This window comes from Salpingoeca rosetta (genome assembly GCF_000188695.1).
Source record: "Salpingoeca rosetta unplaced genomic scaffold supercont1.12, whole genome shotgun sequence".
NCBI lineage: Eukaryota > Choanoflagellata > Craspedida > Salpingoecidae > Salpingoeca > Salpingoeca rosetta.
Genome location: NW_004754922.1, coordinates 1,330,394 through 1,343,654, shown reverse-complemented (window position 1 = coordinate 1,343,654; position 13,261 = coordinate 1,330,394). Strand labels below are relative to the sequence as shown.

Below are 13,261 nucleotides of genomic sequence, written 5' to 3'. Positions count from 1 at the left end.
TTCAGCTCTGTGTGGCGATCTGTGTGCACCATGAAATGTTTTGTTTTGCCCTCATCCAATCCAACAACCACCTCCACTGCCTGTGTGTTTTTGTGTTAGTCGGGAGTGCGTGGACGCGCTGCTTCTGCATCTTCGACAAAGCTGCACACCGCTTTTTCTGCCACACCGACGACAAGGTTCCCTGCCGTTGCACGCTGGCGTGTGTGTGTGTGTGTGTGTGTGTGTGTGTGTGTGTGTGTGTGTGTGTGTGTGTGTGTGTGTGTGTCTGTTGACACCAATTGGCGCTCTACGTGCCTCGCGATTCTAAACATTCGCCCGTTTTGTTCCCCATTGCAGCCTCACCTTCCATTCTTTTCACCGCCAACCACTCACACTCACACACACAAACAAACAAACAAACAAACAAACAAACAAACAAACAAACAAACAAACAAACAAACAAACAAACAAACAAACAAACAAACAAACAAACAAACAAACAAACAAACAAACAAACAAACAAACAAACAAACAAACAAACAAACAAACAAACAAACAAACAAACACACGCAAATGTCCAGGACTGCATTGTGGTTGAGGTGGACACGTGCGTGCAGAAGTTTAGCGCAGACATTGACCGCAAGTTTGTGTTTGAGATTACGGGACCTGACACCAAGTTGACGCTGCAGGCATCGAGTGACGCCGACAGGAAAGGATGGATTGCAGCCATGGGCGGGCTGGCACCCGTCAAGACTGTCCGCCGAAAGAAAGGCCGCAAGCACGCAAACGAAAACACATGGTGTGTGTTGCGTGTGTTTGTGTTTGTGTGTGTGTTTGTGTGTGTGTGTGTGTGTGTTTGTTTGTTTGTTTGCTTGTGTGTGGTGTTGCTTGCGTTGCCTTCGCTCGCGTTCAGAATGCAACACCTACAAACTATTCACGTATTCTGACCTTTCACTCTTCGTGTGCTCGTTGCGTGTGCTTGCCGCTGCCGTCAGGCAAACGCTGTCCCCGGAATCTGTTGGCTTTCTGCTGAAGATGATGTCCCACGTGGAACGCTCGTACCTCGACTTTGAGGTCGGTGTTGCCAATCGACACTTTGCTGTCCGCTGTAGTATGTTTCACAGAAGGCTTCATGTATTCTCTTGCCATCTAGCATGCATGCCACACCACAGGCGTGTACGTTTGTTCACATACACATTCATGCACATTCATGCACATTCATGCACATTCAAGCATATTCATGCACACTCATACATACACACCACGCGCGCGCAGGGTCTGTATCGTGTGTCCGGCACGAAGACGCGGTACATCAAGATGTACACGGACGCGTTGCAGAAGCACAGGCTGCCAAACTTGGCGGATGAGGACGTGACGGTGATCACGAGCTGTCTCAAGTACTTTCTTCGCCAGCTGCCCGACCCGCTGCTCACCCGCCGCCTCTACCCAGCCTTCATCGACGCCGTCAGAGGTGCGGGATGTGTGTGTGTGTGTGTGTGTGTGTGTGTGTGTGTGTGTGTGTGTGTGTGTGTGTGTGTGTGTGTGTGTGTGTGTGTGTGTGTGTGTGTGTGTGTGTGTGCGTGTGCGTGCGTGTGTGTGTGTGTGTGTGCGTGTGTGTGTGTGTGCGTGCGGTGAGGTTTTTGTGTTTGAAATGTTTTTTTTTGATATGTGTGTGCATCACATCACTTCCACTTTGTCTCACTCTCTAACATCCCCCCCCTTTTCCCCGCTTCTTCTGTCATATCTGCTCGCTTCAGAAACGGCCAACACCACTACAGTCCCCATCTCCTCGACGCTGTGCGTACCTTGCCATGAACCCCGCGTTTCCAGCACTCACACACACACACACACACACACACACGCGCGCGCGCGCGCACAGGCACACACACGCACGCACACACACACCCCTGTGCGTGTGCATTCACAACCCAATCATCTCCCTCCTCGTGTTGGCTTTGTTTCAGCGGAAGATCGCTCGATGACAGTATCTGGTGCTGATGCCGGCAGCCGCCGCAGCAGCAAACCTGAGGTCTCGCCCAGGCCGCCAACAACCCCGCCACCAGAGATGAAGCTTGCGTCAGATGCCGCCGCGCACGTGTATGGCAAGTTGCCACCGGCTGCAAAGACTGCCATGCAACCACCAGCCCGCCCACCTGTACCCGTAAGTGCACCATGTTCGTGTCAAATGCAACTGCATCTCATGCACACACACACACACACATGCGCGTGTCCACAGCTGCAAACCACACACACGCACGCATACACACACATGCGCGTGTCCCCAGCTGCAAATCCCCCCCACACACACACATATACACTGCATCGTTGCGCATCGTCACATTTGTTTTGTTTTGTTTTGTTTGTGTTGTCGGTGCTTGCTGTATCCCAGCCGAAACCCCAGAAGACGTGGACGGTGCGTGCGCTGTACAACTGCGACGCCGAGGACGAGGAGGAACTCACTTTCCGACGTGGCGACCTCATCACCGACGGTGTGTGTGTGTGTGTGTGTGTGTGTGTGTGTCGGAAAGAAGTATCGCAAGTCGTGGTCATGGCTGGTCGTACTTTGGCTTGTATCTGTGCCCATGCCTGGCCGCCATTCCGTGCCATGTTCATGATTCCACTTGTATCTCAACGGTCTGGTCTTTGGTTTTGTTCTCGCACACACACACACACACACATTCACACGCATACACGCACACACGCACCTACATATACGCACACATGCAGTGGAGCCGTTTGAGGATGAAGGGTGGTTTGTTGGGACGCTGCAATCGACACAGCAACGAGGCCTCTTCCCCTACAACTACGTTGAAGACGTCTTCAACCCCACGGCGGCAACGCCTTCCTCACCGGGCGACAAGAACGCTGGCGACGCTGCGATGGCCACTGGCGGCGTCGTGCAGCCACAACTGCTGGATGAGGAGCCGCTGTATGAGAACGCGGAGATGGTCAAGAGCACCAGCAGCAGCGAGATTGTTCATTCCTCAGCCTGAATTCAGTTCTTCGTCTTAAATCAGTTCTTTTCTCAGTCACGCCCCCTTCTATTTTTGGCTCCCTGTGAATGAGATGTGACATGACTCATCTCACTGCTTGCTTCACTTGTTACACGACGACAATTACAGAGTCCTCCATAACTCACCACGCAAGCCGCCACACAAAGCACACAACAAGCAAAGTTCACTGTGGGTGTGATCGCATTTTCACCGCTTCCTTCAGCAATCAACAAAGCTACAAAGGCCCAAGGACACAGCGATCTTTCTTTCCTTTCATCAATGTACTCAAAGCCACTGACTGACTGACTGAGTCGTGTACCCGACTCCCCGCTTTTCCCACCCCCTTCAAGCCTTCACCGGCCCTCCGTGAGAACATGGAGGGCAACTGTTCCTTTCGCGGCTAAGGACCGCCGAGACGACCGAGTACAACAACAAGTTCAAGATGTGATCTTCCGGTGTGAGGAGGACCGCGTCACTGCGGTGACGCGCAACGTGTGCATCATCGCCCACGTGGACCACGGCAAGACGACGCTGGCGGACTCTGTGCTGTCGCGTGCCGGTGTCCTCAACGACGCCAAGGCGGGCAAGGCGCTCGCCCTGGACACGGAGGCCGCCGAGCAAGAGCGCGGCATCACCATCAAGTCCACAGGCATCAGCCTGCACTACCCGGACTGGGCTGCCCGCGTCGGGGTGGCCCCAGGCCGCTGCCGTGACGGTGCCGTCGTTGCCCCGCCGCCCCGCAACAACGAGGAAGGCTTCCTGCGCGTCAACCTGATTGACTGCCCGGGCCACGCCGACTTCTCGGGCGAGGTGACCACGGCCCTGCGGGTGTGCGATGGCGCGCTTGTCATTGTGGACTGCGTGGAGGGCGTTGGCGTGCAGACGGAGACGGTTGTGCGCCAAGCCCTTGCCGAGCACGTGCAGCCGGTCCTCTTCCTCAACAAGCTCGACCGCATCATCACCGAGCTCCAGGCAACCCCTGAAGGTGTGCGCATTGTGTGTGTGTGGGTGTGGGTGTGGGTGTGGGTGTGGGTGTGTAAGCAAGTGTACACATGTGTGTGTGAACAAGTGTACACATGTGTGTGTGTGAACGAGTGTGCAAATGTGGAGACATGTGTGAACAAGTGTGCAGATGTGTGTTTGTGGCTTTGATGCTGTTTTGTTGGATGTACATAACCTTTGTCGCTTCCCTCTTTGCTGTCCTTTTTTGCCCAACCATTTGTTTTTGTTGTTGTAGACGCGTACATGAAGGTCGCTGCGACCATCGACAGCGTGAACGAGCTCATTGAGACATACCAGCCCGAGGGCGTTGACTTCACCGTGGACCCGTGCAAGGGCACCGTCGGCTTTGGCAGCGGCCTGTACGGCTGGGGGTTCACCCTGCCCCAGATTGGCGCAGCCCTGGTGCAGAAGAAGCAGGCGGCCAAGGCAACCAAGGCAGGCACGCCCGCGCCACCGGCACCGCACCGCGCCTCGGAGGAGGTGATGAAGCTGACCAAGCGGCTGTGGGGCGACTACTTTGTCGACCCGTCCACGGGCAAGTGGCGGCGCGACCAGGGCTTCAACGCCGACGGCAGCGCCCACCAGCGCACGTTCTGCGCCGTTGTGCTGCAGCCCATCTACGCCGTGCACGCCGCGGAGTCGTCCGGCGACCGCGCAGCGCTGCTCAAGCTTGCAGGCACGCTCGGCGTCGCTGCCGCCATGACGGAGACGCAGAAGCGGGAGAGCGAGCTCAAGCCCCTGCGCAAGCTGATGATGAAGGCCTGGCTGCCTGTTGCTGACGCCCTGCTGGCCCTCATCGACGACCACCTTCCATCGCCGCTTGAGGCACAGCCCGCCCGCGTCCACGCCATGTACGCCTGCTCGTGTTTGTTTGTTTGAGTGTGTGTATCGTGTGTGTGTGTATGCATGTGTGTGTATGCATGTGTGTCGCGTGTGTGAACTTTGAGTGTGTGTGTGTGTGTGTGTGTCTCGTGTATGTCGTGTGTGTTTGTGTGTGTGTGTGTGTGTCTGCTTTGCTCCCTTGTTCCTTTTTCCTGTTCCTTTGTCCTTTTGCTCTCCCACCATTGCCCAACTCACACGCTGTCAACCATCACCTCAACTACAAATCATGACACAGCTACCAGGGCGTTGTTGACGATGACGGCGATAAGGCGGCTGAAGACGAACAAGACGTGATGAGCAAAGGCGAGCGCAATGTGGTGAGGGCCATGCAGCACTGCGATCCCCACGGCCCGGCCGTGGTCTTCATCACCAAGATGGTGCGCGTGTCCAAGCAGAGCAAGGCCATGATTGGCTTTGGCCGCGTCTTCTGCGGCACAGTCCGCGTTGGTGACACCCTGCACGCCCTGGACCCAGACTACACGCCGCCACGCACCAACGACGACGACGACAGCAGCAGCAGCAGCAGCAGCAGTGCAGCCAAGAGCGGCGGGCGTGTGCGCGGCGCTGTGCCCGTGTCTGTCAAGGGCCTGCGCCTGGTGATGGCGAGCCGCATGCAGCCGATCAAGGAGGGGAGGGCCGGCATGGTTGTTGGCGTGCTCGGGCTTGACGGCGCCGTGGTGAAGGCTGGCACGCTCACCTCCACGCTGGCGGCCCACCCGCTCAAGGTGCTGCGCTTCAGCGTGTCGCCCGTGGTGCGCGTGTCTGTGCGGCCGAAGAAGGAGAGCCTGGCCACCAAGCTGCAGCAGGCGATGCAGTCGCTGCAGCAGGAGGACCCGTGCGTGCTGTGCTACACGGACAGCGCCACCGGCGAGAAGATCCTGGCCGGGGTGGGCGAGCTGCACGTGCAGCTGTGCCTGGACGCGCTGTCCGAGGCGGTTGGCTGCAGCGTGGTGGCCACGGAGCCGGCCGTGCAGTACTGCGAGGGCGTGGCGCAGGAGAGCACGCAGGTGTGCTTGGCCAAGAGCAGCAACAAGCACAACCGGCTGTACGTGAAGGCGCGCCCTGCCAGCGACGACCTCGTAGCTGCGCTGGACGACGGCAGCGTGAGCATGCAGATGGACACGGCCTCCCGCACGGCGGCGCTCGTTGCCGCAGGCGCGGACCGCGCACTTGCCAAGAAGGTGGTGGCCATGTGCGGCAGCAACGTGCTGGTTGACGAGACGGTTGGTATGGACCTCAACCCGATCCTGGACATGGTGGTCACCGCCTTCAAGGACGTGTGCGCTGGCAGCGTGCTGTGCCACGAGGAGCTTCGTGGCGTGGTGTTCTCCATCACGGATGCACGGCTGCACCAGGACTCTGTGCACCGCCGGGTGGACCAGATTCTGCCCATGGCCCGGCGCGCCTTCCATGGTGCCGTCCTCACCGCGCACCCGCGCCTCCTCCAGCCCATCTTTGCTGTCACCATCCAAGGTGTGTGTATATGTGTGTGTTTTTGTGTTGCGTGTACGTGTGTGTATGTGTATGTGTGTATTGTGCATTGCGTATGTGTGTGTGTGTGTCAAAGTGTGCGCAAGTGAAAGTGGATGTATCTTTGTGCAAGTGTGTTTGTGTGCATCTTTGTGGGCGCGCGTACTTTCCAATGCAGCAGAAACACACACCAGCTTTTGTTCCTTGTATTGTGTGTTTCATTGACCATATCATCGCCCCAAATACACACAAGTCATCACACCACGCTCACCGTCTGCTTCCTCTTCCCCACCCCCACGTGTTGTCGCCCTCAACACAGTCCCGCAGGAGGGCATGGGCGGTGTTCGCCGCGTGCTCAAGGACCGCGGTGGCGCTGTTGTTGGTGAGACGGTTGTGGCCGGCACCCCGCTGCACACGGTGCGCGCGCACCTGCCTGTTGCCCGCTCCTTTGGCTTCAACAGCAACCTCATGCGCGCCACGTCTGGCAAGGCGTTCCCCACCACCACGTTTGGCCACTGGGCCATGGTGGAGGGCGACCCGCTCGACCCGGCCACGCCAGCTGGCCAGGCCGTCGCCGCCGTGCGCGCCCGCAAGCGCATGACCAAACCGCACCCGCCCGCCGCCAGCGAGCTCCTCGACCGGCTCTGATCATTTGCATGTGTGCGTGTGTGCATGCTGTGCGCGTGTGTGCGCGTGTGTGCGTGTATGCTTGTCGCACTTGCATGCCTGCACCGCCTCCATCCATTCCTTCTTCTGTTCTGTTTGTGTATGTCATTGTCTTGTGTTTGCATGTTTGATGTGGTTTTGATGTGTGTTGTGTGTCGGTGGTTTTTTTCGCCCTCCCGCAAGCGAGCGAGCAAGCAAGCATACAGCCTGTTGATGTTGTGTGAAGTTTTTTTTTTTTGGTTTCCTACGTCCGCTTGGTTGTCTTTCCTACGCATAAGGTGTTTTGTTCGTTCCCTTGCTCTTCTCGCTCTGCTTCGCTTGCACCCCTTTCACATGGATAGGGAGTGGCAACGGTGTTGTTGTTCCATTTGTCTTGTGTCCTTGTCTTTCCACCATAGTACAAAACCTCCAACCAACCAAGTCGAGGTGAAGCAGGGAAGGGAATCAGAGGTTTTGCACACACACACACACGCACAGAGCCACACACACACACACGCACACACACACACACTGCAGGCCGCAGAACACCAGTGTGGTGTGGTTGCGATTGCTTCATCCGCCACCAGCAGTGCAATCAAGGCGGGTGACACATCGCTGCTGAGAAAAACAACGGATAATTTAGCACAATTTTCTACATACATCACGCAACATGACAAACTGTTGTTGCTGTGGTTGGTTGGCGATGCAAGCATGAGCACATCACCCCACCACCCCTCATCATCAACATCTCAGCCTCGCTTGCTTGAGGCGTGTTTCTTGCTGCGACAGGCCGTCCGTCCATTCTTTCGTTCGTTCGTTCGTTTGTTCTTTCTTTTGTTTGTTCGCCACCCCACGCTTCTTTCCTTGCTTTTGGGGCGGCTTGCATTGAGTCAACACACCACACATCACGCTGTGGATTGCTTTGACAATGGCTGAGGAGGATGATCATCAAGCAATGTCACCATCACAGTGGCGCAAGAAGAAAGGGAGAAGAGGAAGTGGTGCAGTCGACGCAGGCGCTGGCATTCATTTTCTTGACCAACCTCACCTGCCGTGCCCGAGAACGAAGCAAAGCCAAGTTGCTGCTGCAGCTGCCACCCAACATCATCAGCACCCCCCAGATATAAGCGTACATTCATTCAAGATATAAGCGTACATTCATCCAACCAAGCGCAAGCACAAGCACAAGCACAAGCACAAGCACAAGCACAAGCACAAGCACAAGTGCTCCCTCAACAGCCACCATGAAGCCAGAAGAGGATCATCTCGACGACAAGCCCGCCGTGCGCCGGCGTGTGGGCGGAAGCCTGTTTGTCTGCTTTGCAGCCTCCATCATCGAGTTTGCCACCGCAGCCGACTTGTAAGTGGCAACAACCTGTGTGTTCGCTGTGCTCTCTCCGTGCTCTCCGTGTTCTCTGCATGAGCTCTCTCCCTGTTCCACCCTCTCACCCCTGTCTCTTCTTCCCTTTGCTTCCCTTGCTCGCTCGCCCTCGCTCTGACGCTGACGGTGCACAGTTGCGACACCACTAATTCCTGCGACGACGCCGAGAACGGCTGGGCCATTGCCGTTGGCGTCATTTCTTCATTCATCTGCTTCATCCGCCTAGGCCTCATCTTTAACCAAATGCACATTGACAAGAAGGTCCAGTCCGTGCATGCATGCATGCAGATACATTTGGTCACTAGTTGCCTGTGTGTGTGTGGCTGCGTGTGTGTGTGTGTGTGTGTGTGTGTGTGTGTGTGTGTGGCTGCGCGTGTCTGTATGTGTGATGGTCTGTGTGTGTGTGTGTGCGTGTGTCTCTCCGTATGTGTGATCGTTTGTGTCTCTGTATGTGTGTGTGTGTGTGTGTGTGGCCCTTCCGTGTTGCTACTTCCTGACTCTCATGCCACTTGCGATGACATGACATTCTTGGTCTGTGTCTGCAGCTTGACGTTGGCGTGGCGCTGCTGCTGGTCATCTTGTGGGCATTTGGTGCCGCCTTCACCACGCGCGCTGACGGCCCCTTCCCCATCTCTGGCAACGGCTTCTTCTCAACCTGTGAGTCTCTTTGCTTTCTTCGTCTGCTCCCGTACTGCCCTCTTGTTGCCGGCGAGATGCCACCTGCGTGCGTACATGCATGCACGAATGCACGTGCTCTTGTGTCCGCCTGTATGACGTGATGTGACCTTCACCTCACACGCAACATGTATTTGCTCCGTGCTCGTGTGCTGAATCACAGGGTATGATTGAGGCGATGGTGCATCGCACACGTATATGTGTGTGTGTGTGTGTGTGTGTGTCTGTGGCTGTCCCTCGCTTCCGAGTTACGCCCCTGCATCCATCCCTTCGTCCACTGACATGCGATTATGTGCCACGTTCCCTGCAACACACACACACACGCGCGCGCACTTGTGTGTGCATGACAGGATTGCCTTTCTTGCTGCGATTGTGTATGCGTCCATGGCTCTGCCCCGAGGCCTTTGGGTCTCTGCGCAGCAACCGTCCGCCGTTCGTCAATGGCGCCATCTTTCCTCGTCTTCTTTCACCTCCTTCGTTAAAATGGTGCGTGGCGTGTGGTCTTGTTCTGGTCTGGCTGTCTGTGCCTGTGCCTGTGTGTGTGTGTGTGTGTGTGTGTGTGTGTGTGTGTGTGTGCACGACGCTAGCAGAACACGTGCCGTCTGTAGTCATGGACGTGTCGTGTCAGTCACCCATACCTGCGATTCGGTCTGACCCGTATTCACGACTCCCTTCGGGAACCTTGCATTAAGTCTATTGGATTTGAGCGGCAACTGGACCACTTTGAGCGCGCACTCTATGGTGTTACTCGTTCGGAGACACTCGCCTACGGTGAGCATAGCTCTCTTATAACAGTCTTCGTGTCCTCGTGTGTGTGTGTGTGTGTGTGTGTGTGTGTGTGTGTGTGTGCACTGCATGTTACTTGATAATATCCTTCCCCCCCCCCAACCACACACACACACATAAGCCCACCAAACAACATCCACCAAACAACATCCTCACACCTATCCTCACACCCTCTCCCTTTCCTCCCCACTGCCAGGCTGTTGCTGCGGATGTGTGCGACAGTGTCAACGACTGCTCGGAGCGCAACGGTTTCGCTGTCGCTGTCGGCGCAATCGCCGCCGTCGTCTGCATCGGCCACGTCAGTTATTGGCAGGAGTGTGTGTGTGTGTGTGTGTGTGTGTGTGTGTGTGTGTGTGTGTGTGTGTGTGTGTGTGTGTGCGTATCATGCATCGTCTCACTCTTCCCCTCCCCCTCCCGTTTCTCCATTCTTCGTCCGTCCCCTCTCTCCCGTCCAACCAACTCGCACCGCACTGCTCGTTCTCGCCCGCAGATGTGCATCCTCCGCTTCGCCCCAGACTCAGCGCACGTACGTTATGCACTGTAGAATAGACACGTGAAATTGCATCAGGCTGTCTGTCTAGCAACCATAACCCTTCTTGCACACCTCATCGTGTCATGTCCCCCTCCACCACCACCACCACCTCGTGCTTCAACCCCCGTCTCACTTCACTGTCCCTCCCCTTTTCTTCTCACCACCCCATACAGGCTGCTGGCAAGGCCATCTCCGTGTTCCTCGTGGCCTGGTGGGCGGCCGGTGCGGGCGTCAACACCAGCGCAGAGGGGCCGTTCAACTCCAGCTGCGGCGCAGCCCGCGGCACGGCAAACGGTTCGTGTGTGTGTGTGTGTGTGTGTGTGTGTGTGTGTGTGTGTGTGTGTGTGTGCTCTATGCGCCTGCTTGCTCGCAACCCATCACCAACTCATCCCTCCCTCCACACTCATCCCAACCTACCACGGGCTATTTTGTTTTGTGTGTGCAGGCTACTTCTCGACGTGGGTGGCCTTTTTCACGTCGCTGTACATGTGCTACCAGCACTTCCACCCCGACCCTGACGCCGTCTTGTCCCGCCCCCGCAAGCACAAGGCAGCAAAGGGCCAGGAGCAGCAGGAATCCCCCAACCTGCCACAACAGCAGCCACAACAACAGCAGCAGACACAACAGCCATCATCACAACCAGAGCCCGCGACAACGACAACCACTGAGCCCTTGAACACGAGCGACACGGCCAGTCAACAGCAGCAGCAGCAGCAGGGCGACTCCCTCGCGCTGGAGCCTGCGCACGAGCAAGTCTGAAATGGACCCGTTGGATGCTGGGAAGACACAACAAGCAAGCAGCGTCGGCGCTCTGTTTGCTCTGTTTGCATGTGTATTGCTGCTTGTTCTTCTTCCCCTGCTCACTCGCTCACACCACACACACCTCACACACACACACACTGTTCACAAAGAAGAGAAGCACTTTGTCCTAAGATCTCGCTTTTCTTTTGTGTTTTTCCCTTCACACGTTCCTCTGTTTCATTACTCTCCTACATCTCTTTCTCCTTTTGTACAGCCACCATTGCTTGTTGTTCCCTTATCCACACACACCACCACGTCTTGTTCCACCACAGCACCCTGGCAGGTGCACACACAATGAAACAGCACGACAACTGCAACCAACGACATTTTGTTAAAATCTTCAATGAATATTCGATGGTGCACCCCACCCACCCACTTTTTTTTTCCTGCCAAACACACACACACACGAACAAAGCACTCCTCCCCATATCCACACAACACCCGCAGCCGTCGTCACCGACCACCTCTCTCTCACCCACACACACACACACTCTCTCTCTCGCCAAGCGAGCGATCCTTTGTTGTAAACCAGCATCATGGCGAAGAAGGGCTCTCACCTGCTGATCCACATGTGAGTGACAACGTGTCGAAGGCGGGGGGGCGGGGGGGGCGTGTGTTTGCTTTGGAGTTGTGAGACCTATGGCGTTGGCCACGATGCTCACCGATGCCTGTTCCTGTTTGTTTGCCCACAAACAACAACAACAACAACAACAACAACAACAGCCTGTACAGCTTCTTCTTGCTGCTGTCGGGCATCTTCCTGATTGTCGCTGCGGCGGCCCCCTTCTGGCTTCTGGCCCCGATCCCTTCAGGGGACACAACAGCCTACGCCTGTGGCGTATTTTCAGGTGTGTGTGTGTGCATGTGTGTGTGTGCATGTGTGTCTATCTGTGCCTGTGTCTGTGACTGTGTGGATTCATGGTTGCGCGTCGCATTGCCTTCCGCCCTTGCTACCACGCACAACAATCTCACCGATGCCCTTGTTCGCCCTCCGTCCCTCCTCCACCCGACACGCATGTGTGCTCTTCGTCAAACAGAATGCCAAGACCAGAAGGATCTTCGGTGCAACATCGAAGTTTACGGTAAGCATGCACGCTGTCACACAGACACGCAAAGCCATGCAACCCCCCCCCCCACGTGTCTTTTCATGCATGATCCCTTCGTGTCTGTGGCACGCGCTCACCTCCATCATGCATTCGCTACCACACACACGCAGGTGTTTCTCTGCAGGACATTCCCAGTGAGGGTCTGCGTGTTGCCGCTGGTCTCATGATTGTGGCCATGATTATCGTGTGGCTCAGCTTCCTCATCAGCCTCATCACCTGCTGCTTCTGCTACTCGTGCACGGTGCGTTGGTGTGTGTGTGTGTGTGTGTGTGTGTGTGTGTGTGTGTGAGAAAAGTGTGTGTGTGTGTGTGTGTTGCTGTCGGCGGCGTATCTAACGAAGAAAGTACAGGAATGCCTGGTGCGCACAAGGACAACAACAAGGACGGAGGTCAAGCATGCATAAACAAACAAGCGAACACACAAACACACATATACACACAACCACACACACACACATCCACACAAAACCACACACATGTCCTCCATTCCCAACCTGTGTGCGTTGACAAAGCCAGAGAGCTTGAGCCGCCCACCGTACGTGAGAAGACAGTTTGAGGCCTGCACGTCCGTGTGGACGCATCTGCGCGCGTGCAAGTGCTCCAGAGCGCTCGCAAGCTGGTGGGCGAGATGCAGGCGGTCATACACGTGCACCTCCACACTCTTCTCCTGGCATGTCTGCGCAATGTTAAGGAAGGATAGAAGGGGTTGGTGTGCAGCAGAAGGATGAGGTGTGAAGCAGTGGTATGAGGTATGACGCATTTCAGAACGGAAAAAAGAGCGCAAGAGAGTCAGAGTTAGGTGGGCAGACGTGCAAGCTTAAAGTCGCAGCGCGCAGTGATCATTAACGCAGACAAACGGCCCGGTATAGCGGTCGACGGCTGTTGGTACCTTGATGACGTCTGCATGCTTCTGTATGGGGAAAACTCGCACGCTAGCACCCACGGTTGCTGTGTGGATGCTCACACCCAAAGAGGGGATACCTACAATTTTGTGTGTGTTGTGTGTGTTG

The 13,261-nt window shown here is 56.0% G+C and overlaps 4 protein-coding genes across 4 annotated transcripts in view; 3 read left to right on the top strand and 1 right to left on the bottom strand.

Moving 5' to 3' along the window:
• PTSG_12302 (uncharacterized protein) overlaps positions 1 to 6,974 on the top strand; it is a gene marked incomplete at its 3' end in the record, with an annotated part of 9,376 nt that extends 2,402 nt beyond the window's left edge. The window contains exons 5-15 of the mRNA XM_004993880.1: positions 100 to 176; positions 561 to 778; positions 975 to 1,053; positions 1,255 to 1,450; positions 1,944 to 2,140; positions 2,369 to 2,468; positions 2,707 to 2,954; positions 3,378 to 3,957; positions 4,210 to 4,825; positions 5,092 to 6,329; positions 6,646 to 6,974. Of these exons, the coding sequence (XP_004993937.1) occupies positions 100 to 176; positions 561 to 778; positions 975 to 1,053; positions 1,255 to 1,450; positions 1,944 to 2,140; positions 2,369 to 2,468; positions 2,707 to 2,954; positions 3,378 to 3,957; positions 4,210 to 4,825; positions 5,092 to 6,329; positions 6,646 to 6,974 (3,878 nt within the window). The remainder of the gene's footprint in view (positions 1 to 99; positions 177 to 560; positions 779 to 974; positions 1,054 to 1,254; positions 1,451 to 1,943; positions 2,141 to 2,368; positions 2,469 to 2,706; positions 2,955 to 3,377; positions 3,958 to 4,209; positions 4,826 to 5,091; positions 6,330 to 6,645) is intronic.
• A 1,241-nt stretch (positions 6,975 to 8,215) lies between these two features.
• On the top strand, positions 8,216 to 11,104 carry PTSG_05366 (uncharacterized protein; the record flags this gene model as incomplete). Its single annotated transcript, XM_004993879.1, has 8 exons — positions 8,216 to 8,331; positions 8,487 to 8,613; positions 8,898 to 9,076; positions 9,378 to 9,513; positions 10,010 to 10,111; positions 10,304 to 10,339; positions 10,519 to 10,639; positions 10,791 to 11,104. 8 exons carry the CDS (start codon positions 8,216 to 8,218, stop codon positions 11,102 to 11,104), a joined length of 1,131 nt encoding a protein of 376 aa, XP_004993936.1.
• A 392-nt stretch (positions 11,105 to 11,496) lies between these two features.
• PTSG_05365 (uncharacterized protein) lies at positions 11,497 to 12,951 on the top strand (the record flags this gene model as incomplete). Its single annotated transcript, XM_004993878.1, has 5 exons — positions 11,497 to 11,717; positions 11,870 to 11,994; positions 12,184 to 12,228; positions 12,363 to 12,493; positions 12,856 to 12,951. Exons 1-5 carry the CDS (start codon positions 11,683 to 11,685, stop codon positions 12,949 to 12,951), a joined length of 432 nt encoding a protein of 143 aa, XP_004993935.1. The 5' UTR covers positions 11,497 to 11,682.
• A 260-nt stretch (positions 12,952 to 13,211) lies between these two features.
• PTSG_12301 (uncharacterized protein) overlaps positions 13,212 to 13,261 on the bottom strand; it is a gene marked incomplete at its 3' end in the record, with an annotated part of 6,614 nt that continues 6,564 nt past the window's right edge. Inside the window, exon 19 of the mRNA XM_004993877.1 lies at positions 13,212 to 13,232. Within this exon, the coding sequence (XP_004993934.1) occupies positions 13,212 to 13,232 (21 nt within the window). The remainder of the gene's footprint in view (positions 13,233 to 13,261) is intronic.